The sequence below is a fragment of the Malaclemys terrapin genome, chromosome 5 (genome assembly GCF_027887155.1).
Source record: "Malaclemys terrapin pileata isolate rMalTer1 chromosome 5, rMalTer1.hap1, whole genome shotgun sequence".
Classification (NCBI taxonomy): domain Eukaryota; kingdom Metazoa; phylum Chordata; order Testudines; family Emydidae; genus Malaclemys; species Malaclemys terrapin.
Genome location: NC_071509.1, coordinates 125324622 through 125350511, shown reverse-complemented (window position 1 = coordinate 125350511; position 25890 = coordinate 125324622). Strand labels below are relative to the sequence as shown.

The 25890-nt window shown below is 42.8% G+C and overlaps 1 protein-coding gene across 2 annotated transcripts in view; it reads left to right on the top strand.

Annotated features, from left to right (window-relative positions):
• UNC5C (unc-5 netrin receptor C) overlaps positions 1–25890 on the top strand; it is a 368853-nt gene that overhangs the window by 243785 nt on the left and 99178 nt on the right. For both annotated transcript variants that reach the window (XM_054030966.1, XM_054030965.1), the window contains exon 3: positions 14113–14256. In XM_054030966.1, coding sequence (XP_053886941.1) covers positions 14113–14256 — 144 coding nt within the window. The remainder of the gene's footprint in view (positions 1–14112; positions 14257–25890) is intronic.

The following is a 25890-nucleotide window of genomic DNA, read 5'->3' as shown; positions in this document are numbered from 1 at the left end:
GTCAGTTGCAGAACTCCCATTGACTTCAGTGGGGTCAGGATTTCACCTGTGCAGGCAGCTATGAGACATCATAGTCTAGTCCTAGTGGCTAGAACAGGGATCTGGGGAACATAAAACAGGGGTTCTATTACAGGCTCTGGCACTGATTTATTTTGTGACCTTGAGCAAGTCCCTTTACCTTACTCTGTGTCATTTTCACCATCTGTGAAATGCAGATGTACATATTTACGCACCATTGTAGTGTACCTTAAGATCTTTGGTTGGAAGGCACTATGTAAGTGCAAGGTATTACTAACATAGTTATTTACAATGCACATATCACACAATATTTCCTTGCCCCAGACATGGTGGGTGACAAGTTGCTATCTCCTGGGAGATGCATTCTCTGGCATATTTGATTACTAGTTGAAGAAGTAGCTCTTGGTCAATTGAAAGCACAAAACCACAAAATAGAATCCATTAAAGAAAAAATTACACATACAGATTCTCAGAATTTGGAAACAGTTTATACTTGCAGCTGAACACACACCCACACACACTTTTCCATATTCCTGAAATAACATCAAAATAAGTTTTGGCCCAAAGGAGCTCTGGAGAGTGCAGATATTAACCCTGCTCACCTGGACAGATTCCGAGCTGGATAATTAAATTCTGCTTTGCTGAAATTCCTCTTAGACTTTCAAATAAATACAGTATTCTTCATTGCCTATCCTAAACTATTGTATAGGGTTGCTGTGCCCAATAAAACAGTTGTTGGGTTTCACCACAAGAGTGCATGAATTTTAATGGTGGGCACAGTGAGATATATAAAATAGTGTAAGTGATATTTATTCTGCCATGGAAATCATTAGGAGTTTGTCCATTTAATTCAATGAGCGCAAAATAGAACCTATTAATTGTTATTACTGTTACTAATTATATAATACCATAATATTATATGATTACATTACATTTATGTCAAGTATCAGAGGGGTAGCCGTGTTAGTCTAAGGCCTGGTCTACACTAGGCGTTTATGTCGAAGTTAGCGCCGTTACATCGAATTAACCCTGCACCCGTCCACACCGCGAAGGTATTTAGTTCGACATAGAGGTCTCTTTAATTCGACTTCTGTACTCCTCCCCGACGAGGGGAGTAGCGCTAAATTCGACATGGCCATGTCGAATCACGCTAGGTGTGGATGGAAATCGACGCTAATAGCTCCGGGAGCTATCCCACAGTGCACCACTCTGTTGACGCTCTGGACAGCAGTACGAGCTCGGATGCTCTGAACTGCCACACAGGAAAAGCCCCGGGAAAATTTGAATTTGAATTCCTTTTCCTGTCTGGCCAGTTTGAATCTCATTTCCTGTCTGGACATCGTGGCGAGCTCAGCAGCACTGGCAACGATGCAGAGCTCTCCAGCAGTGATGGCCGTGCAATCTCAGAATAGAAAGAGGGCCCCAGCATGGACTGATCGGGAAGTCTTGGATCTCATCGCTTTGTGGGGCGATGAGTCCGTGCTTTCCGAGCTGCGATCCAAAAGACGGAATGCAAAGATCTACGAGAAGATCTCTAAAGACATGGCAGAGAGAGGATACAGCCGGGATGTAACGCAGTGCCGCGTGAAAATCAAGGAGCTGAGACAAGGCTACCAGAAGATCAAAGAGGCAAACGGACGCTCCGGATCCCATCCCCAGACATCCCGTTTCTACGAGGCACTGCATTCCATCCTCGGTGCGGCCGCCACCACTACCCCACCAGTGACCGTGGACTCTGAGGATGGGATAGTGTCCACGGCTGGATCCTCGGACATGTTAGCGGACGGGGAAGATGAGGAAGGAGATGAGGAGGACGAGGCAGTCGACAGCGCTCACAACGCTGATTTCCCCGACAGCCAGGATCTCTTCATCACCCTTACAGAGATCCCCTACCAACCCTCCCCAGCCGTTACCCCGGACACAGAATCTGGGGAAGGATCAGCCAGTAAGTGTTGTAAAAATCTAAACATTTATTTGTAACAGAACAGGAATATTAACAATTTAAAAAATGGGTTTCTCATGATTAGTTTGATTAGCTTAACGGTTCAGTCATGGGCAGTGCAACTATTGAAAAAAAATCTAGCAATGTCCGGTTTTGCACGATTGTCCTGCCCAAGCCGCTCTACTGGTTAGTCACTGCTACAGCAGCTACAGTAAAATGCGGTCTATATGTCCGGGGATGGAGCAGAAATCCTCCTGTGACATCTCGAGGAAGCTCTCCTGGAGGTAATTGGAAATCCGCTGCATTAGGTTCTTGGGGAGAGCGGCCTTATTGGGTCCTCCGTAGTAGGACACGTTGCCACGCCACGAGACTATCAAGTACTCTGGAATCATTGCTCTGCACAGCATGGCGGCATACGGCCCTGGTCTTTGCAGGCTTTCCCGGAGCATTCTCTCTTTCTCGCTGTCAGAGATCCTCATGAGGGTGATGTCGCTCATGATGACCTGCTTTGAATGAGGTAGGGGAATGTTAGTGTTGGGACTGCTTTGCCGTTCCTTTACAGAACTGTAACCGCTGGTTTGCAGCCACGCGGTGGAGGCGGGAGAGGGGCAGCCGAAAGGGATCGTTCCCGGGGACAGCCGCGAGGGTGTGGGACAGGAGCAGACTTCCTGCTTGCCGAATTGCTGGCAGCAGGGACCGACATTGATTTCAATGTGAAATGAGGCCATTGCTAATATTAAAGTTTTAAGCTGCCACAAGTCTACGGCTTACCATGTCTGCCTGCAACAGAAATTCCGTTCTCCTGAGAGGCTTCTCAAATGTGCTGTAGAAGACCCCAGGCACTGAATGCGAAGGCCGAGAATTCGACCTTGTGCTGAGTGCGCATGTGAGAGGTGCTGTGCATGGTCTTGTTAACAGAGAAAGACTATGTTCTTTGTTCACAACTACATTTATCTTTCTGAGGAATTCACTCCCTTTTTCCCATTCCCACAGCCCCATCTGCGACTGTCTCACAACCTAGCCTGTCATCACACTCCCAGAGGCTAGCGCGGATTAGGCATAAGAAGAAGAGGACACGGGAGGACATGTTCTCGGAGCTTATAGCCTGCTCCAGAGCCCAGGCAGCACAGCAGACCCAGTGGCGGGAGAACTTGACCCGAATGCACCAAGCCAACATGGATCGGGAGGAGAGGTGGCGTCAGGAAGACCAGCAGGCGACTCAAACCCTGCTTGGACTAATGAGGGAGCAAACGGACACGCTCCGGCGCCTTGTGGATGTTCTGCAGGAACGGAGGCAGGAGGACAGAGCCCCGCTGCAGTCCATCTCTAACCGCCCTCCCCCGCCACCAAGTCCCATACTCCCCTCACCCAAAGTGCACAGAAGGAGAGGCGGCAGAGTCCCTGCTAACTCTCACTCCACCCCTGCAGAGAGCTCGAGCAGCAGAAGGCTCTCATTCCCCAAAATTTGACAAGTTCTTTCCTTCCCGCCTGACACAAGCCCCCGTCCAAGTTTCACTTTCCCAGTTCCATGTTTGGTTGATAATAAAAAATACGTTTCCGTTAACTACTGTTTCCATCATGTTCTTTTGCAGGAGGGGGGGATAGGGGGTTGGTAATTCGACAGGACAGTCACCTTTGGCAGGGTATATAGTCGGGGGCAGGCACAGCAGCAGGGCACATACATAGTGCAGTGATGCAGTGACTAGTTACCCTGGTTAGTCTGGGAGGTTGTTTTCATGTTATGTGGTGGGGGGTGGGTTGCTCTGTGACTTTGTGGCAGGGGAGGGCAGTTACAGATCTTAAGCGGCGGTCCTTAGGCAGGATCACAGAGCCACACAGCAGGGGATCTGTAACCGTCCTCCCCCTGCCACAAAGTCACATAGACCCCCCCATACACACAGTCCCTATCAGGAGGGGTGACAGGCTCCGTTGAAACAACCATCCCACCGCAGCGGAGCCTGTCAATCCTTGAGTTTAGAAGCTGCATTCGCGCCACTACAGTACACCCGCTCCGCACCACAGTCTGCGTCCCAGTTTTAAAAAATTCCCGCGAATACAGTATTAAAGAAAACGGTGTGCTTTAACAAAGTAGAACTATTTTTATTTTGAAACGTGTGTTGGAAGTGGGGTGAAGGGGGTATGTAACTGGATAGGATAGTCAACATTAACTGGCCAAAGAAATGGGGGCAGGTTTAGCTTCTCAATACACAAACTTTAAAGTCACAGGTTATCCTGCTCACTCAGGAACTTTGCTTTCAAAGCCTCCCGGATGCACAGCGCTTCCCGCTGGTCTCTTCTAATCGCCCGGCTGTCTGGCTGTGAGTAATCAGCAGCCAGGCTATTTTCCTCAACCTCCCACCCCGCCATAAAGGTCTCCCCCTTGCTCTCACAGAGATTGTGGAGCACACAGCAAGCTGCAATAACAATGGGGATATTGGTTTCGCTGAGATCACAGCGAGTCAGTAAGCTTCTCCATCTCCCCTTGAGACGGCCAAAAGCACACTCCACCACCATTCTGCACTTGCTCAGCCGGTAGTTGAAGAGTTCTTTTTCAGTGTCCAGGGCGCCAGTATAGGGCTTCATGAGCCAGGGCATTAGCGGGTAGGCTGGGTCCCCGAGGATGACTATAGGCATCTCCACATCCCCAAGAGTTATTTTGTGGTCCGGGAAGTAAATACCTTGCTGCAGCCGTCTAAACAGACCAGAGTTCCTGAAAAAACGAGCGTCATGAACCTTGCCCGGCCATCCCACGTAGATGTTGGTAAAACGTCCCCTGTGGTCCACCAGTGCTTGCAGCACCATGGAAAAGTAGCCCTTTCTGTTAATGTACTGGCTGGCCTGGTGTTCCGGTGCCAGGATAGGGATGTGAGTTCCATCTATGGCCCCACCGCAGTTTGGGAATCCCATCGCTGCGAAGCCATCTATGATCGCCTCCACGTTTCCCAGGGTGACTACCTTTGGCAGCAGTACATCAACGATTGCCTTGGCTACTTGCATCACAACAACCCCCACGGTAGATTTGCCCACCCCAAACTGGTTCGCGACTGACCGGTAGCTGTCTGGCGTTGCAAGCTTCCACAGGGCTATGGCCACTCGCTTCTGGACAGTCAGGGCTGCTCGCATCCGGGTGTCATTGCGCTTCAGGGCAGGGGACAGCAACTCACAAAGTTCCAGGAAAGTTCCCTTCCGCATGCGAAAGTTTCGCAGCCACTGGGATTCATCCCAGACCTGCAGCACTATGCGGTCCCACCACTCAGTGCTTGTTTCCCGTGCCCAGAATCTCCTTTCGACGGCATCAACATGACCCATTGCCACCGTGATGTTCTCGGCGCTGGGTCCCCTGCTTTCTGAGAGGTCTGTGCTACTCTCAGACTTCAGGCCATCACCGCGTTGACGTAGCCTCCTCGCCTGACTTTTCTGCATCTGCCTCAGGGAAAGGTGTATGATAAGTTGCGAGGCGTTGAGAGCGGCCACAACTGCAGTGATGGTTGCAGCAGGCTCCATGCTCGCAGTGCTGTGGCGTCCGCGCTGTCACTGACTAGAAAAGTGCGCGAACTGATTTCCCGCCGGCGCTTTCAGGGAGGGAGGGCGGGAGTGATGGACGGATGACGACAGTTACCCAAAAGCACCCTGGACACCTTTTTTTTACCCAGAAGGCATTTGCGGCTCCACCCAGAATTCCAATGGGCAGCGGGGACTCCGGGAACTGTGGGATAGCTGACCACAGTGCACCACTTCCAATGTCGACGCTTTCCCCGTTAGTGTGGACTCACAAAGTCGAATTACTGTCCTTAGTGTGGACACACACGTTCGACTTTGCAATATCGATTCCAAAAATTCGATTTAAGTAAAATCGAACTACTCTCATAGTGTAGACAAGGCCTAAATCTGTAAAAAGCAACAGAGGGTCCTGTGGCACCTTTGAGACTAACAGAAGTATTGGGAGCATAAGCTTTCATGGGTAAGAACCTCACTTCTTCAGATGCAAGACTTGCATCTGAAGAAGTGAGGTTCTTACCCACGAAAGCTTATGCTCCCAATACTTCTATTACATTTATGGACATTTTAAAAAAAGAGATACAGCTCCTGCCTTTAAAGAGCACATAATCTACCCATAGTTTACTTAACCAGTGAATATATTAAGCACTTTGGGATCATCAGAATGTGCCTTTGCTAGACTGTGTATCTAGAATGCAAGTTATAGTAAAGGGCTGTGTCTATAATAATTCCCTGCCTGCTGTCCCTTTGCTCCAGGAGGGGAAGTGATTAGCTGTTCTCCTCTACCAGCTGCAAATGATTGTCCCTCCAAATATCCCTCCAACCTCCTGTGCTCACTTAGCTGTACCAGTCAGCAATTAGGCAGATTTAGCCAAGGCACCAGCTATTCTGTGTCTCTTCCCACCCGTTCCCCACCCACAGATGTCCAAGTAAACAGTGTAGGAATGTAAGGAAAGTTCTATCTCTTTCACTCGCTTGCATGGGTGTGTTGTCCAAGTCACAATCCAGCCCAGAAGTATAATTTTCCATTAAAATGTGATAAGAGGCATGTAGTGTGGGTGAATAGTACTAGAATGACAGCCCTAGAGATGGAGGCCTTCTCTTAATTCACAGAACTGGTGTAAAACAGGCACTTTCAGTGCTAGTTGTCCTTAACCTCATCATCAATATGCCTCAGCCCTTACCTGGAGGGACAACCTGGAGGGGTAAGAAGGTTGTTCAGTCCTTGGGATCTCTGCTGAAAGAGCCAAAGTGTGTGTGGGCAGATTTTATATGAAATCAGAGTGATTGCTGTGTGTAAATATCTCTGAAACTAAACAGTTTCAAAGTCATCTTCTCTTTCTCAGACTTCTTTCATAATTTAGATTATCCAAATCCACAAGACAGAATTCTAAGCAAGTATTTCTCTCCTTTTCTTTGTTCTCCCTTCTGAACTTTCTCATTTTCTCTTATTTCAGTTTCAAAACTTTGAGCAGTTCTTGGGGCTCCCTTGCAATTTTTCAAGTTGTTTACTGAGGTCAGAGATCAAACACTTGTGAATTAAAAATGGGAAGGCATGTTTTTATGGATTGCTTTCTTTCTGATAGGTTTCAAAGTAGCAGCCATGTTAGTCTGTATCCGCAAAAAGAACAGGAGTACTTGTGGCATCTTAGAGACTGACAAATTTATTTCAGCATAAGCTTTCATAGGCTACAGCTCACTTCTTCAGATGCATAGAGTGGAACACACAAACAGAAACATCTTCATCATCTGGACCCATGGAAAAGAAGCCCTTGAGGAATTTCACCATGATTTCAATAATTTCCATCCCACCATCAACCTCAGCCTAGATCAATCCACACAAGCGGTCCATTTCCTGGACACTACTGTGCTAATAAGCGATGGTCACATCAAAACCACCCTATACCGGAAACCTACTGACCGCTACACTTACCTACATGCCTCCAGCTTCCATCCAGGACACACCACACGATCCATTGTCTACAGCCAAGCTCTAAGATATAACCGCATTTGCTCCAATCCCTCGGATAGAGACAAGCACCTACAAGATCTCTATCAAGCATTCTTAAAACTACAATACCCACCTGCTGAAGTGAAAAAACAGATTGACAGAGCCAGACGAGTACCCAGAAGTCACCTCCTACAAGACAGGCCCAACAAAGAAAATAACAGAACACCACTAGCTGTCACCTTCAGCCCCCAACTAAAACCTCTCCAGCGCATCATCAGAGATCTACAACCTATCCTGAAAGATGATCCTTTACTCTCACAGATCTTGGGAGACAGACCTGTCCTCGCTTACAGACAACCCCCCAACCTAAAGCAAATACTCACCAGCAACCACACATCACTGAACAAAACCACTAACCCAGGAACCTATCCTTGTAACAAACCCCGATGCCAACTCTGTCCACATATCTATTCAAGTGACATCATCATAGGACCTAATCACATCAGCCATACCATCAGGGGCTCGTTCACCTGCACATCTACCAATGTGATATATGCCATCATGTGCCAGCAATGCCCCTCTGCCATGTACATTGGCCAAACCGGACAGTCTCTACGCAAAAGAATTAATGGACACAAATCTGACATCAGGAATCAAAATACTCAAAAACCAGTGGGAGAACACTTTAACCTGTCTGGTCATTCAGTGACAGACCTGCGGGTGGCTATATTACAACAGAAAAACTTCAAAAACAGACTCCAAAGAGAGACTGCAGAGCTAGAATTGATATGCAAACTAGACACAATCAACTCCGGTTTGAATAAGGACTGGGAATGGCTGAGCCATTACAAACGTTGACTCTATCTCCCCTTGTAAGTACTCTCACACTTCTTATCACACTGTCTGTACTCGGCTAGCTTGATTATCACTTCAAAAGTTTTTTTTCTCTTAATTAATTGGCCTCTCAGAGTTGGTAAGACAACTCCCACCTGTTTATGCTCTCTGTATGTGTGTATATATATCTCCTCATTATATGTTCCATTCTATATGCATCCGAAGAAGTGGGCTGTAGTCCACGAAAGCTTATGCTCTAATAAATTTGTTAGTCTCTAAGGTGCCACAAGTACTCCTGTTCTTCTTTTTACACAAACAGAAGATATTTATACATACAGAGAACATGAAAAGGTGGAAGTATGCATACTAATTGTAAGAGGCCAATCAATTGAGATGAGTTATCAGTAGCAGCAGAAGAAAAAACTTTGAAGTGATAATCGAGATGACCCATAGAAGGTGTAAGGAGAACTTAACATGGGGGGGGGATTCAATTAGTGTAATGACCCAACCATTCCCAATCTCTGTTTAGACCTAAGTTAATTGTGTCTAATTTGCATATTAATTCGAGTTCAGCAGTCTCTCTTTGGAGTCTGTTTTTGAAGTTTTTTTGTTGCAAAACTGACACCTTCAAGTCTGTCACTGAGTGATTAGAGAGGTTGAAGTGTTCTCCCACTGGTTTTTGAATGTTATGATTCCTGATGTCAGATTTGTGTCCATTTATTCTTTTGCGTAGAGACTGTCCAGTTTAGCCAATGTACATGGCAGGGGGGCATTGCTGGCACAAGATGGCATATATCACGTTGGTAGATGTGCAGGTGAACGAGCCTGTACATTCATAAGATGTCATTATCAGTTCTTATGCAAAACTGATTCAAATGGCTTGACTTTCTGCTTTGACTTCGCACTTTAAAGCTCCACACCACCACCACCCTGCGGCAAGTGTGTGTGGGAGGTGGTAATGGGTCATAACACCCACTCATTCGTGGATGGCTGCATCCAAGGTCTGGGTAGCCTGCACAGGGGTAGAAGTGTATATTCCCCTTATGTTCCTAGGTGAGCATGCAGGCCAAGGGATAAACCTCAAACTAGGAGATAGTACAAGCAAAAATTCCCCGTCCCCACCAATCATCTTCTTGCTATTTATTTCCATGAAAGAGAGTAGGAGCTATACTGTAACCACAGCAGGGAAGCTTTTAATAAAGATGGTATCTTTATTTATTGAATTTACATACAGTATATGGAACCTATCAAACATTCTAGCTGCCCACAAATGCATTCAATTATCTCCCTACAATTGGGTTTGTTATTGCATAACTATAAAATAGGAAGGCATCTGCTTCTGGTGGTTCATGTTTGAATTTATGCAAATATATTAATTTATGCAAATTTGCAATTTACTGGAGTTTTGTTAGGCTATCGGCAGGTATGCAGTTGTGAATGGGGCTTTATTCTGTGTTGTGGATATCTGTATGCTGGGAACTTGACTGAAACTATCAACTCATTTCACAGTAGAAATGAAACATCTGTGGGATGGTAACGTATTTCAGTTATTACTGATACGGGGTGGATTTGAATTGGTGTCCTAGAGGTTAAGTGCTCCATAAGCAACTACCAGTCGTCCGAGCTATTGAATCCTCCTTTGTGTGTGGTGCATGTGTGGTAGACACACAGGGGTAAGTGTTTAAAAATGGCTTCTAATTTTTTGCTCACGAGTATGTGCATCCGTATATAGTCAGGCAGGTAGACATAGAACTGAATGTCCAAACAGGCACACTCAGAATCTGTGAGAGCAAATATAGAAGCCATCTAAAAAAAATTGGGCTATAAAGCATGTGTGGTGTGGAGCAAATTCTACGCTGACTTACATCCCATGCAATTAGTGAGGTGGTATGAGGTATAAATCAGTGCAGAAGTTGGCCCAGTGTGAGTATAAAGGCTGGGTTACATTAAACCAGGATATGTGTAGGTCTGTAAAAAACAAAGGACTAAAAAAGCAGTGGGGGATGTAGAGGAAATTAGTTTATTCTACTGTTACTGTCAGTCTCTTGGTCTCATACAGTGTTTAACGGGATGTTGTCAGGATTTAACATCCACGTTTTGACCTACCTTAAAAGTTACATTGCAAATCAACCGAGTCCTTAGAACAACATTTGTAATGCAAAAGGTGGCTCGTGAGGAACATTACGAAATGAATTCAACCTGTTTCCTGTGATTGAATAGTAGAAGCACTTCCAGTAGTGGTAAGATCAGGATCTCGCTTAGAAGTCCTCCTGTCAAGGTTATCATGCTATTATTATTCTCCTGTGAGGTTTTTAAGCAGTACAGTACTGGATGAATGTAGAGAAACCGTATCAGGTCTTCTGTGGGACCTATACAGCATCATTTCAGCATGATAATAGGTCAGCTGCTGTCTGAGATGCCTCAAATTAAATGTTTCCTAACACAATTAGGAAGTGTGACCATGGTAAGGATTATTTTTTAAGTGACACCAATAGGATTCTGACCTGTTACAACACAGAGGAAAATTACCCCATTCCTAGTTGTATGACCCTACAGCCAGATTCTGCCACCTTTTCTTAGGTCGAGTGGTACTTTACTAGGTAAGAAGTTCCTTTTCAATCACTGGGACTCCTTGTGAAATGAGGCACTACTGAGCATGAGTAAGGCCAGCAGAATCAGACCCTTACAGTGTGTGAAAGTTCAGGAGGAATCGCGCAGGGTCACCTTCTGCCAGACATGCCAACTCGAGAGATGCGATTTCAAAGTAAAATGAAGCCTGACTCATGATCTCAGTATAGAACACTCAAAGGTGTTCTCGCCCAAGATCATGAGTCAGGCTTAATAATTTTACTCAGAAATTGCTGTCAGCCCCAGTGGCTGGGGCCTCCTGCTGCCAGTCAGCACCAGTGCTTACTCACACAGACTAGTACCTTACTCCATAAGTAATCAGTGTGGTTCCTAATGGAGTAAGGTGCTACTTAGCAAAATTAAGAGTGTCAGAATCTGGCCCATAAATTTCTACATTCACTGCCTATACATATAGCATATCGTCCCAGCTAATGTCTCAGCAACTGATTTGATCTTCTATATATGCTAGAAAATTTTTTTAGCTTAGAGCAGGGGTTCTCAGACTTTTGTACTGGTTACCCCTTTCACACAGAAAGCCTCTGAGTGCGACCCCCCTTAAACATTAAAAACACTTTTTTATATATATTTAACACCATTATAAATGCTGGAGGCAAAGTGGGGTTTGGGGTGGAGGCTGATAGCTCGCGACCCCCCCCCCCCCCCCGCCCATGTAATAACCTCGCGACACTCTGAGGGGTCCCGACCCCCAGTTTGAGAACCCCTGGCTTAGAGACAGATGTAATCATATGGTGATACTGTATTTATGATCACATCCTTTTAAGCACAAACGGAAAATGTGCTTCTAGATGGCTACCACACAATTTGTGAGAGCAAAAGACTTTAAACAACCTGAAACCTGTGAGCGTTTGTTATGTCCTAGAAAAGCAGTGCCTAGACGAGCTTGTTGCTTTTAAATGGAGAATGTATTAAGAACCAAGAGATAAAAATTATGCCAGTGTATTTAATGGATGTTATTGACATGATGTATATTTCATATCTTCAACATATCAGGAAACTGGATTTGCATCCAGAATTTTAATCCAGTTTGTAATCATTATTAACCAGTACTCCCCTTTCATTATAAGACTACTTGCTTTAGCCCTATAGTAACCTAACTCTCTGCTCCATCAAATTCCATTATAATCAGCCTCGTTGTAAAAACATAATATTGTAACATTCAAACTGCTAGGCTCTTGAGGCTATAAAAAGTGGGAATGTACTGAAGTGAGATCTTTAGACTAGCAGCAATTGCACTGTGAAAACATAACCCCTTTTGTGCACATCCTGTACATATAAGCTATTTTCCCCTTATAGATAGGACGATGAACAGCCCTGGACCACTTTTGGAGCCAACTGAGCTCTTCCAAGCAAAGCAGTTTTAGAAGGTGGTGTTTGCCACATTTCCAAATATATATGCCGTATTTTGTTTTTACTTCATCGAAGTACAGCAACCAAATTTTGAGTGTTTAGTTTCAAGGAGAAAAGCTAGTATGTATTTTCCTCAAAATAGCTTATAATTTCCTGGGCAAACATGTCAAAGATAAGGAAATTAAAAAGATGGTAGGCTATATAATACCTAGCAGGAAAATGCATCTAGTTATAAAGAATTCCTACCAAAACTGTGTATGATATTGCATGCTTCAATTCCTGTTGTTGTTTTTTATGATGTTACGTTGTTAACCGAGTTTTGGATGGAAAGAGTGTGCAGCATAAATGACAGTATACAACTGTGCACAAATATTAATTAATCATCAGCTTCCTGAATGGAGCCTCTATGAGGCTGGAGGCAAAATCAAGGGTTTGCTTGGCTTCCAGAGCATGCAGTGCGCTCTGTGCTGTACAATTGGGAACATTCATGTTCTAAATATCACCTTGTAATTCATGTTGTAAGAGGCTGGGGGTAGCTGGCCTGAAAGTCTGTGTTCAGCAGAAAGACTCATAACCCCTGTGTTAGTTATTCAGTGATGGGGACAAACTATGCAGACTAAGATCAAGTATCTTTTAATTAAATTTCCTGGCATTACAGTAAGGAAAAAGAAAATCAGTCACGCTATACAAAATATTTGTATGTGAGGTTTATATACTTAAGGTCCTTTGTTGGACTAAGTTTTAGAAATGGTGATGATTTTTTTTTTAATGGATGGACACACTCTACAAGTTTATTGAGACTTTGGCATCAGGAACACAGAGCAAATATGTTAAAAAGTGGTGCATAAATCCCCCCCCCCACACACACACACACTCACACCTTGGCTGCCATTTTAAAACTGAAGTGAAGAACATTTTCACAGGGTTGGTGAATTGTAAGGGTGGGATCACGCAAAACACGGAGTATGTCAATTGGTGTTAAAAAGTCAGCATCTTACCAACAGGTTTTGCAGTGGTATCTCAGATACCACAATATTTCCTTGTACTTAGAATAGGAAAAAATGTTTCACATCAGATAGCACTGTGTGGTAACTGGGTAAATGTTAGGTTTGTAATGGCAGTGACAGCGTTATCATCACTGTTGTTTTCATTGCAGATTTTTGAGGATTGCATTAAAATGCATTATTAGCATATGTGGGGGAAGACGTTAGGGGGCAATGCAGAGCACAGTGGTGTGCAATACTGTAGTGCAGGGTAGACCCTTGTTCTGGACAGTATTGTTCAAAACAATACTGCTTACAATTATTAAACTGCAGGGTTTGAGACCACCAGTGTAGACAACTGTTATATTTTTATGAGGGGTGAAGCCACGGTGCTGTGCACAATTTAGTGTTTGAGTGAACAAGAGTTGCTCCATCAGCATTCCAAAACAGGATGATATAGTTTTTTAAAGGAGGAGACTTGTGTTTTTACACAGCTCCCGATAGTGTGAGGTGGGAAGCATGTTTCGTATTAAAATTGTACTGTGCCAGCAATGGAGCTACTCTGGTTTACACTAGCTGAGAATCTGCCCAATGTTTAGATGTATAATGTGTGTGTGTGTGTGTGTGTGTGTGTGTGTGCACGTATACATGATATAAATGAGTCTTGCAAAATATTCACTTGTTCACTCACCTATAATGTTGTTGGGTGAGTAAAATGTTGTTGTTTTTCTTAACAGTCTCCTCGAGATAAGGGCTGTTGAGTAGATTATCAGCCAGGGCTCAGAAGAGTTTAACAAGCATTCTCGCATGCGCGCTCTCTCTAATATATTACTCTGAACAATAGCTTCACCAACTCTAATACACTCGGGATATTAATTGTATCCTGACAGGTTTGATTGTTCGGGAAGTGAGCATTGAGATTTCCCGTCAGCAGGTGGAAGAACTCTTTGGACCTGAAGATTACTGGTGCCAGTGTGTCGCTTGGAGCTCTGCCGGCACTACTAAGAGTCGAAAGGCCTATGTTCGCATTGCATGTGAGTACCTCTTCTCTGGGAGTGAAGTGACTCTGGTTTGTTTGGGTGGGAACTTTTGCTTCTAACCACACACACTGAATAGGCCTTGAATCTTCTGTGGTGGTTGATGCAGCATGTCAGACTTCAGACCACCAGTATTGCACTTAGATGTGTCAGTTCATCATTTCTTCTGTTTCTGAGAGCCAGACTTGCATCCTCCTCCTTCCAGGTTTATGAAAAAAGAAAGCCAACAACAACAAATTATTTGTGAAGTTCTGCAGTGATCCTGACCCAAGGAAAGTGTTTGCAGCTAATAGGCTGGAATTTATCAAAGCAAACCCTGTGATGGGATAAGAACAATTCCCTGTGTCTCTGCAGCCATTTAATAATGCTGCTTTTGCCTGACAAACAGAGACCAAATTTAGCATATCACTGTAATCAGAGAGGAACTATGATAGCAAACATAGGCATCTTAACTCTTAACATTTCATCCTTGCTATGCATGGTTACTAATCTCAATATTTATTTTAAATCCTTTCTCCACTCTCACTCCACCCACGAAAAAACAGGACAACCAATTTCCAGACAATAGATCTTCAGTTGACAATACAAATATTTAATGTTCATTAATTTTCAAAAAGGGGCTTGTCTTTGTACAGCATTTGCAGCGGGGATTCCCATTTCCCTTTCATGTGGATTAAGTGAGTTTTATTTAATACAATGCAAGCAAGCTGTGTAATTCAGAAATTATTTCACCTGCCTTTGGAAAAAGGAACAAAGAAACATTGTTTGGTGTACCCGCAGCTGGATACTTGTCAGGCTTGTCTATACTGAATATAGCCTGACATTTTAGAACAAGAGAAGAGAATTCCTCTTCCAGGAAAAAGAACATCTCCCTTACCAACACCTTTAAGAAGGAAGACGAAGGAAGGACTGTTTGCTTATCATTTTGCTATGAAATAGTGTCCTCTCAAGCCATTACAAATGGCTTTTTAGGACTCCATCCCACTCTCAATGAAGTCACTTGGATTGAGGCTGCTGAGTGCACTTACAAATCGAGCCACTTTTATTTACATGTCTAGGTACAGATTTAGGAGGCTAATTTTAAGTACTCAAGTTGAACACTTTGACCTAAGCTACTTGACTAGAAATGGATCTTGCCTACACATTTTTGATATTAAAATGGATCTGGAGAAGAATCTCCCCAGAGTTCAGTGGAGTTTGGATGCAAGGTTTTGGCCTCGTCCCTCATACAGACACAGACAACCTGTAATCAGTTTATCAGATATTATTACATCAGATAATAACACCTGGCTCTTATGTAATGCTTTTCATCAATAGAGCTCAGAGTTTTACATAGAGAAGTCAGTACCATTATTAGAACTGAGCAAAAATTTTTAGACGAATGGTTTATTCACCAAAAAATACAGTCTTGGATTGACCAAAACTATTCATGATTTTGGGTTGAATTTAGCAAATAGTTTTGACCAAAAAAAACCGGGGGGAAATCAGAAAAAGTCCAAACATTTCATTTCAACGTTTTTGAAACAAAATGTTGTGACTTTTCATTTTGAAACACTGTTTGTTTAGAAATTTAGCTAGGCTTACTTTATTCAAATAAAGATAAAAAATCCACAAAGAAAATAAAATATTTTGTTTTGGGTTGCATAATACAAGTCATTTAACCTGAAACAAAACATTTTTGCTTTTTCGTTTTGGCAAGAAAAGTCAAAAAAATTCTGTTTCAGGTGAAACCAAAACAAATTTGTTTTCTTATTTTTATTTTGGTTCAACTACAGAACCGAAAAAATTATTATTCACTCAGTTCTAATAATTGTCCCCATTTCAAGGATGGGAAAATTGAGGTCCAGAGGTACATTGACTTGCCCAAGGTCCCAGCAGATAAGTGGCAGAGTGAGGAGTAGAACCTGAGTCCCCTTCTGGTACTTTATCCGCTCGTTAGGTCATGGTGCTCTTAGGAGTAGTTAGGTACTTCACTATCACAGGAATACTATAAATATCTGTATAGACAGAATCTGCATTGAATCCCAATTTCCCCTGATTCTGGAGTGCTTTATACATGGCATTTTGTATTGAATCCTTTTCTAGGGGCAAACAAACATTTCTAGAGTTCTCTATGGTCTTTCTGACAGGAAAGCAGTGAACTTTAACTACCCATTCCAAATGTTAGCACTGTGCTTCAGAGAGCTTTAGCAATGTTTCAACAGCTTTTTTAGATTACAAAATCTGTATTAAATCACCTAGTAGATTTTGGTGCCCTGCCAGTTAGCACTTGACAGATGGCCATCATATTTACTTCAATTAAGGGTTTGAATATATATCAGATGAAGATAACAGGGCAATGTTAAAGTTACAGATGTGTAATTGCCTTTCATGAAATTATATATATAGCCAAGAGTCTGTCAGTGATTTCATCACAAACTTTTATTTTCAGAGGCTTATAACTTAGCTGTAAAAAAAAATAATCATTCTGGGTAGAAAATTGGCATCCAAGATCTTTGCTTGTGATTGATATTTTTGACCACATTTAAGAGAGAGAGGGAGAGAAAGTCAGTCTAGTAATTTTTATAGTGCTTAAGTGTATTTTTAAAAATGGAGGAATTGAGCCTATGAACTTTCAGTTTTGCTTTTTGATGATAATTTTTTGCATACTTTCCCTTGATTTGGGGCTTCTTGGACAATATGGCCCAGGCCTGTAGCCTCTATTCATGGGACTAAGAGCTCCAGTGTTAGGTATTTAGCCTGCAGATTTATACCAAGCAGTAAAAGCACAGTCCCAGAAAAATCATCTATTTTAAACTACAAAATTTTCAGCTGGCCTCATAGGTAAATAATAAATATTTGTATGGACTCTAAACACATACAGTATGTACATCAGTGAGTGGTGACATTATTGTCTAAAATATAATAATAATTAGCCAAATTCTAATAATTAACCAAATTAGCCAATTCAGTTATGCCAGTGTTAATCCAGAGTCGCTCAGTGGATTGACTCTGAATTGACACCAGCATAAGTAAGCCCTATTTCAGCAAGATACTTAAGCACATGCCTAACTTTAAGCAGGTCCCACAGGACTATTCCACTGCTTAAAGTTCCAGCTCAAGGATCAACGGCCAAGGTCTGCACTGTGCCAAACTTTACTGTTGTTTTCCTACTCCAGCCCTATCAGGCTTCTGCTCTATCACACTTGTGAGTAAACCCTTCCTTAAGGCCCAGGATCCAGGCTTCTACTCTCCCGTGAGTCTTCTCCTTTCCCTTTCTAAGCCCAAAGAGTGACTGCCATCTCCTGCCCTCACTTCCTGACCTTATACCAGCCCTGCCTGCCCCTGCCCAGCTGGTCTTCATCCCTACTCAGTGCTTGATCATCAAGGCTAACTCCCCCTCGGGATGGCCTATCAGGTTACTTAACCCATCCTGGGCCACAATAACCCTCTCTGGGATAGTGTGGGGTGAACACCCCATCACACCTGTCTAGACTCGATTTGAAACATAACTAAAAATTCAACAGTAGCCATACCCATATAACTGTGAAATCTCAAACCCTACATCCTCTGGGCATGCCAAGATAGGCTGTGCATGATGACATATCACTAATCAGAAATACTAAGTGTGCCAACATTTAAAATAGGCAGTAGGAGGGTCCAGCATTGCTGCCTGAGGGAATGGTTACCCAAGAAGTTTATTGCAGTGCAGCTGCACCACTACTATAAGCTCTCTAATGTAGGCACTCTAAGCCAACGGTAGAGAGCTCTTCCATCAGTTTAATTACTCCAGCCTCCACAAGTGGCAGTAGCTATGTCAGTGGGAGAAGCTCTCCTGCCAACATAGCGCTGTTCACACTAGTTCTTATGTCAGTGTAACTTACGTTGCTCGAGGGGCGTGATTTATTCACACTGGTGAATTTCACAAGCTGGTGCATGTTGGGGAACCGTGGCCCGGAGTTAGGAAAGAGCCGTCCTTGTGTTCCCCTGGTCATTATCTGAGACAAGCAATGGGTGGGGAAGGTCTTTACACTCTCCCTCGTATTGTGCACCTGCATAAAATCCCTGCAGAATCTGGCCCTGAAATTTGCCTGCAGTAAGCACACAATGCGGAGTTTTGAAGGAAACAAAACACAACGCAACTCTCTGTGGTGTTATGACATCAGGCCAGACATTTTTCATTTTTAATAAGTACAAAAAAGTGAAGGCTAATATATTTGGGGGAGGGAAACCCTACAGTGCTCTGTGTGCAACAGTTACTTCACATTAATAGCCGTCGCTGGTGATTTCAGCACAAGTCGTACCGTACCCTGATGACATAATTAGCTCTTTCTAGCATGTTCAGAAGAAAGATACTTTTTTATTTTTCATTCTGGACCCCAGTGTTATTGCTTTGCAGGGTTGTAGAATTATTGTATCCTCTGGAGGACCAGTTCTGAAGTTCATTAAAACAAAACAAAAATTTGCATTCAACATCTCTGTTCATTGACCGTGTAATAGAATTAAGTGAAAAGTAATTTGAAAGTGTGAAGAATGTGCATCCTGGAAAAGCAGCTTGTATTTATTTAATTCAAGGTCAGGCATGTGTCGTAAAGGACATAACAACCTGGTCAATGGAAATTCGCTGCAAAAAGTCAATTGAAAAATCACATCAGCCAAGTAGAGAACTTCAGTTGGTCAAGAGGGAAGGCATCTTTAAATCTAGAGTAAAGAGTGGTGTTTTTCAGAGAGGTACACATGCTGGAAATTTAACCTGGAAGTGAAACTGATTCAGAATCCAAGGTTGTGACTTCTTTCAGTGTGTAGAACTGGGTGGTGTGATGTCTGCAGCTTTGGACCATTTGCAATTAAGATTTGGACCTTTCTCGTCGATGAAGGTTATTCCTGAATGGTGGAATGGAAACTTCATGATTTTCCCTGGAATTCTTCCACTGGAGAGTTTGGTCTCCCCACAACAAAGAGACTGGAAGGGGTTCACCTTTGTAAACTGGCAGATTCCCTAGGATCTGTTTAGACCTGAAAATTCTAGGTATGTTAATGATCTAGCAAATGGAAAAAGAGAATGAATAATAGTGGAGCTGGAGAAATGCAATTCATTGTCTGGGATACATGATATTAGATGGTGTAAATACAATTTTCCTCATCATTCTAGGCAAGCCCTAGTTATATTGACTCTAGGAGGTGCTAAGATGCTTTGAAATATTAATGTACACTGGGCCTAAAATATACTTTTCTTACTGAATTAAGAGACTGTAGCTTTATGGAGAGAAGACAAAGGAGTTAGGATAGTTTTTTCCTTTTGTTAAAAAAAATCCAAAACCATGCATTATTTTAAAACTAATATTTGAACAATGTTGATCTGATTATATGGATAAAATCCTACATTCTCTGCTTGAGCAAAATTCCTGTTGAAAGAAATCAATGCGAGCTGTGCCTATGTAACCAAGAATAGAATTAAACCCGGTGAGGGTTTCACTTGATAAAGACTAATTATGTACTGCAGGATATGGCCTAAATTGTGGGCCAGTTCCATAACTGGTGTCATTGACTTTAGTGGAGCCAGGCCAATTTACCCCAACTGTGAATCATATCTTATCAATTTACAGGGCAATTGAATAAATGTGAAATTGGCCTGATTATCTTCTCACTTATACCAGTTTTACATTGGTGTGATTCCATTAGATTCATTGAAGTTACACTTGATTTGCCCCTGAAAATGTACAATCACACACAGAGCCAGTATCTGTGTGTCCAACTTCTGAGTTGCTGAAAACCTGCTGCAAGAAATAAATAGCTTTCCTCTTAATTTCATCGGAGTAGGCTTTTTGCATAATGAATTTAGATGCCTTCTCATTTTTTGGCTCGTTTCCAGTGTCTTGGAAACAAATGGAAACTTAAAAAAAAAAATTCTCTTTTCCACTAAGAAATTGCTATTTAATCAGGAATTGTGCTTATTAAACTCGTATTTAATTTTATATTCGTTTTCTATAGACTTAACTAAAAGCCTTTTTTTCAGAATTGGTTTTTTTTTTTTTTTTTAAGAAGGGAGATTAAATAGTAGCTTATATACATGTCTCATACTGTATACAGATAAGATTAATGTGGTACAGGAAAGTGGATTGGTTTATGTGATAGATTATCTCCACTTATGTTGGACAGAAAGACAGATGTGAAAATAATCTCACATTCATTACTGGCACTCAGGTAGTGAACCTTTTAATTCTGGGGTTCTGTGCTCATATGTTGCTGAATTACCTATTTCCCCATTATTTTCACCCCAGACAATATTGTGAAGAGACAGTTCCATTGCCTCCAAAATATTAGAGAGTACTGTATTAGTTATCAGGTTTCAGAGTAGCAGCCGTGTTAGTCTGTATCCACAAAAAGAACAGGAGTACTTGTGGCACCTTAGAGACTAACAAATTTATTAGAGCATAAGCTTTCGTGGACTACAGCCCACATATGCATCCGAAGAAGTGGGCTGTAGTCCACGAAAGCTTATGCTCTAATAAATTTGTTAGTCTCTAAGGTGCCACAAGTACTCCTGTTCTTTTTTTTTTTGTATTAGTTATAAGATCTGGGAGAAAGAGGACAACTAGGCCGGGACATTTAAAAGAAAATCAAGAACACACAGGAGTGTGAAATATGAAAAAATGAAGGGAATTGGTTTTACATGGAATGTGTACATTGGGCAGTACTAAAGAGGGGGCCTGATTCCTTCTTCCCTGCAGGTTGAGTAATTCCCAATCAATAAAAAGCAACAGAGGGTCCCGTGGCACCTTTGAGACTAACAGAAGTATTGGGAGCATAAGCTTTCGTGGGTAAGAACCTCACTTCTTCAGATGCAAGAGGCGTTCAACAGGCGTTACTTGTATCCTGTGTGGAGAGAACTGGGCCACATGGTCTTAAGTTGAGATTACTCTTGAGCTAAAGATGGACCTCCTCCATCACAAGTCACAGAAAGAGAAAGAAGGCATTTTAGAACTCATTAGCTCATTTTACATATTCACTACATTAGAATCATTCTTGTCAAGCAACTTTTTCTAGCAGGTCTATATCTCTTTCAAGCGCTCACATCTCAAAATATGGATACTTTTCTCTTTGATACATATGGCTTTGATTCTGCAGTTAATGGTAAATTAGTGCATTTACAGCCAAGTGTACCAAGACAGTTTTGAGTATGTTCCATCTTTAAAACAGACCAAAAACTGAATATCTGTCTCAATGGACATTGCATGAAACATGAATCCCACCCAGTCTACCTTGGAGTAAACCTAGATACATTTCTCACCTGATCTTAACCACCTGAGGAAAACTGCAGCTAAGTTGAGGATACGAAACAATCTTCTAAGCAAACTGGCCAGCACTTCATGGGGAGCCAACACCCAAACTCTCTGATCATCTGGTTTAGCCCTCTGTGAGTCTGCAGCAGAATATTGTGCTCCATCTGGCTCCATTTGTCTCATGTCAAGTTGGGTGACACACAGCTACACTCAACTATGCACATCGTAACTGGGACAGTTCAACCCAGACCAGTACCATGGCTCCCTATGTTAAGTAACATCACTCTTCCACACAACCCCACCCCCCCAGAGCACAGCCCCCCGCCTGCCCTGGGACCCCTTCCCACCAGGGCCGGCTCCAGGCACCAGCCCACCAAGCATGTGCTTGGGGCAGCGCCTGGAGGGGGGGCGGCACGGTGGGGCCCCAGCCGGGCTCGCCGCCCTCCCCCCCGGCGCTCCAGCCGGTCGGGGAGAGCGGGGCCCCGGCCAGGCTCGCTGCCCTCCCACTGGCGCTCCGGCCAGTCGGGGATTGCGGGCCCGCGGGGAAGGGGGGGCGCAGCAGGTGGCTTTTTTGCCTAGGGCGGCAAAAAAGCCAGAGCCGGCCCTGCTTCCCACCCCCACAGAGTCCTGACACTACTGCCAGATTGATTGAGAATATTAGGACAAACTCAAGCTACCACTTTCACAGACCTCTTCAAACACCCAAGGGTGTGGTTTTCACCAGCCATTGTAGGCCCATTTGCCCTGCCGAGATTTCTCCACGACATTGATGTGGCATGAAGAATGGTCTGCAGCTGACATCAGAAACCAGTCTCCTATAACTGACCTGACCATACGTGTACGTGGCTTTGATTTTCCATGCCAGTCATGGGTCCTTCTGAACAAAATTTCAAATAGGCCAAATTCAACATACAGCCAGCCTTCGCATCTGGGGCCAACAAGAGGATTCCAGATGCAGCTATGCCAAAGGCACACAAATATCACACATTATGATGACTGCCATCTGACTGGATTTGATGACGGTTTGAAAGCTCTGCTCTTCACTGAGAAGGCTGCTGCAAATTGGCTTGGAAAGCTCCACATGCACTAAGAAAAAGGGTTATGATTAGGATATATAATAAATGCAAGCCTTAGGGTTCACAATATTGAGTTAAAAACACATTGAATTAAAATGGACATTAATGTCATTGTTAGTGTTACTTTCATTTAACAAATCTCTGAATTTGTGTGTGTTAATACCTTCGGGGGGGAGCCTCGGGGATGTCCTCCATATGTTGTCATGTCTCATACAAATCAATGTCTTGCAACAGAGCCTGCTTGAACCCTGAAGGGGATGGAAATATAGCAATCAAGAAGTTAACTAAAGATTTGTGCATATATTTCTATACCGATAGTCTGCTGCTAGAGACAGATTAATGAATCAGAAAAAAAGTGTTTATGCAGAATTTGGGTGTTTTGCTTACAGAAATGTCTTTAGAGTCCTGTATGGTATAACTTTAGCTTCACAATTGCAAAGGCACACCTAAAATCAGTAAGTACTACACTTCTTTTAATACATTTATGGTTTTCAAAAGAAGACCTGCCAATGCTGTGAAAAATTCAAGGTTTTTGTTTTATGTTTTTTCCCAAGGTAAAACTGAACCTAGTGGTTTTATGGATTTTTAAAAAAAATTTAACTTCACATTCACATTTTTATTATTATAATATATAGTTGAAAAAAATACTAGAACTATTAGTCTCTGCTTTTAATTTCTAAATGAAAACTTTGAACCTTCTCAAATGTTAAAATGGAATTGATGAGAAAATTTATTATGCCTACTAGGAAAAAATAAAAAGGTTTAGATATATCTGGAAGCTTAGGCCAGGTCTACACTACAAACGTATGTTGGTATAACTACGTCGTTCGGGGTGTGAGAAATCCACATCCCTGAGCAATGCAATTTTAGCAACCGAACACCTGGTGTTCTCCTATCGACATAGCTACCACCTGTCATAGAGGTGGATTAACTACGCCAAGAAGGTCTCCCATTGGCATAGGAGCGTCAACACTTAAGTACTACAGTGGCGCAGCTGCATCAGTGCAGCGTTTTAAGTGTAGACCTGCACTTAGAAGGGAAAGGGAATAGATGGAGCCATTGGTGATTGTAGAGAGGGCTGTAGTAAGTGGAATCAACTATCACTGAACTGTAGGGAGAGCGGGTGGGGTTGTGAACTGTTAAGGTAGCAAGAATCTAGATACTTTTGAAAGATGGGTAGGCATCAGATCATGTGGTTCTGTATAAAGATGGCTAGCTCGTATTACTTTACGGTGCTGAATTCATTCGGTGGCTTTTCCTTTCCTCATTCTAAGCACAGTAAATGTGAAAGTTGCTGATCAATTATGAAATGGGTGATTGTCATATAGGAATTTATCTGACTCAACATGCCTAAAGTTGAAGGAAGTAGTGCAAAACAAGCAATTAATCTGAGAAAGGGCAGACAATCCGACTCTTCAGATTCTTCAAGCTCAAATAGTGTCCAAGTTGCTGAAGATGCCATTGAAGAATGCAAAGTATGGCAAGAATATCTTTGCCTTTTGCTCAAATAATAAAAATAAAATATATGGAGATATACCTATCTCATAGAACTGGAAGGGACCTTGAAAGGTCATTGAGTCCAGCCCCCTGCCTTCACTAGCAGGACCAAGTACTGATTTTGCCCCAGATCCCTAAGTGGCCCCCTCAAGGATTGAACTCACAACCCTGGGTTTAGCAGGCTATCCCTTCCCACAATGAGTCAAAGAGGAGAGAACTTCTTGAGTCCAGTCATCCTAATTTCCTTACCTATGAAAACAACAAGGAGTCTGGTGGCACCTTAAAGACTAACAGATTTATTTGGGCATAAGCTTTCGTGAGTTAAAACCTCACTTCTTCGTATGCATAGCATTCCTTACCTATGGGTATTCAGCATACAATCTAAACCTCATTGAGAAAGGAGCATCTAGCACATTGTACATTCAAAAATTATTCTGATGCCACCATCAGCCTGGTTGGTTGACTGAAAAAGGAAGATTGATGTTCCAGCACCCACTGACATTCAGTGGAACTCTCAGGAAAACCGTGGATTTTCCTGAAAATGGTAATGGATTTTGAGCTCCATTACAGCAATTGTGCACCTGTTTGCACAAAACTTTCGGAAGCCGGAGACAGTGGAAGATTCCCCCTGAAAAGGGGAATCCTTTGGCTTCTTTGCCACACTTCCACTGGCTGGAAGTGTTCAGAGCATGGCTGAGGAAAGGGTGTTTTTCTGGGGCATCCCTCCATTGCAGCACTCCTCAGCTACTAGAAGTTGGGGACCATTGTCAGCTGGTGTCATTTAAAGCAGTCTTTATGCAGGGGAGTAGGATGGTGCAGAACTGGCCTCAGTATTGAATTGGAGGCACAAAGGGGTCTCTTATTTCCCTCCTCTTCAGCTATGCTCATTGTTCTTTGGGCCCAGCTGAGACCGTGGTCCTGTCTCTCTATATTTACATCCAACTAGAAGGACTGTGTTGAAATTTGCACCGAGCATGAGGATGACTTTGATCAAAACACAGCATGTGTTTTACACAAGGGGCTCTCCAGAGAGAGGCATGACATTTATAAAAGCAATTGATAGAGGTTTCAGAGGAATTTGCCAGATTACAGGTTGATGACACTAGTGTCACAGTCTCACTGGAAATCTGGTTTGATCTAAGTAACAATAAAGAACTGGAACCACACAAGGACAAAATCAAAAAATAATTCAGAGAAGCTATGGAACCTTTCTATTACTCTAGCCACCAGTGCAACTGATCTCAGATACAAGGGTCATAGACTCAGCTGTGAACAGGAAGAAGTAACTGAAATGTGGCTGATGGAACAGAGTCCTGAGTTTCCTTTTTCTCCTCTACCCCTTGAAATTGAAAATCCAGATTTCAACTCCCAAATCTGTGTTTGCAAAAGGTGGTGTCACAGTTTTGTCCCAGGTAGTGGAAAATAATAGAAGCAAAATCATGGAAGACAGGACAACTGAATTCAGAATTTTGTCAATTGTAAAAAGACCTTCACTCCTGTCCACCCAGCTCGGCATCACTCATGCATAGTTGGAATAATAAATATAATATATAATTCATTTTAATAAGTATGTGATTTATGGTAACCTGATGAGCTTTTGTGGGGTTGAGGGAAATTAAAACACTGATCCTTTCATCCTTTAGAACATTTGTCTCCAACAGAATACAAACTTTATCTGCAATTTTTTCTTAATCATGTTTCCATTAAATAAGGTTAAAAAAACAAAAACAACCACCATACACACACTATCTCTTGTAGTAAAGAATTTTCATGTTGTTAAAAACTTTTCTCCCTTA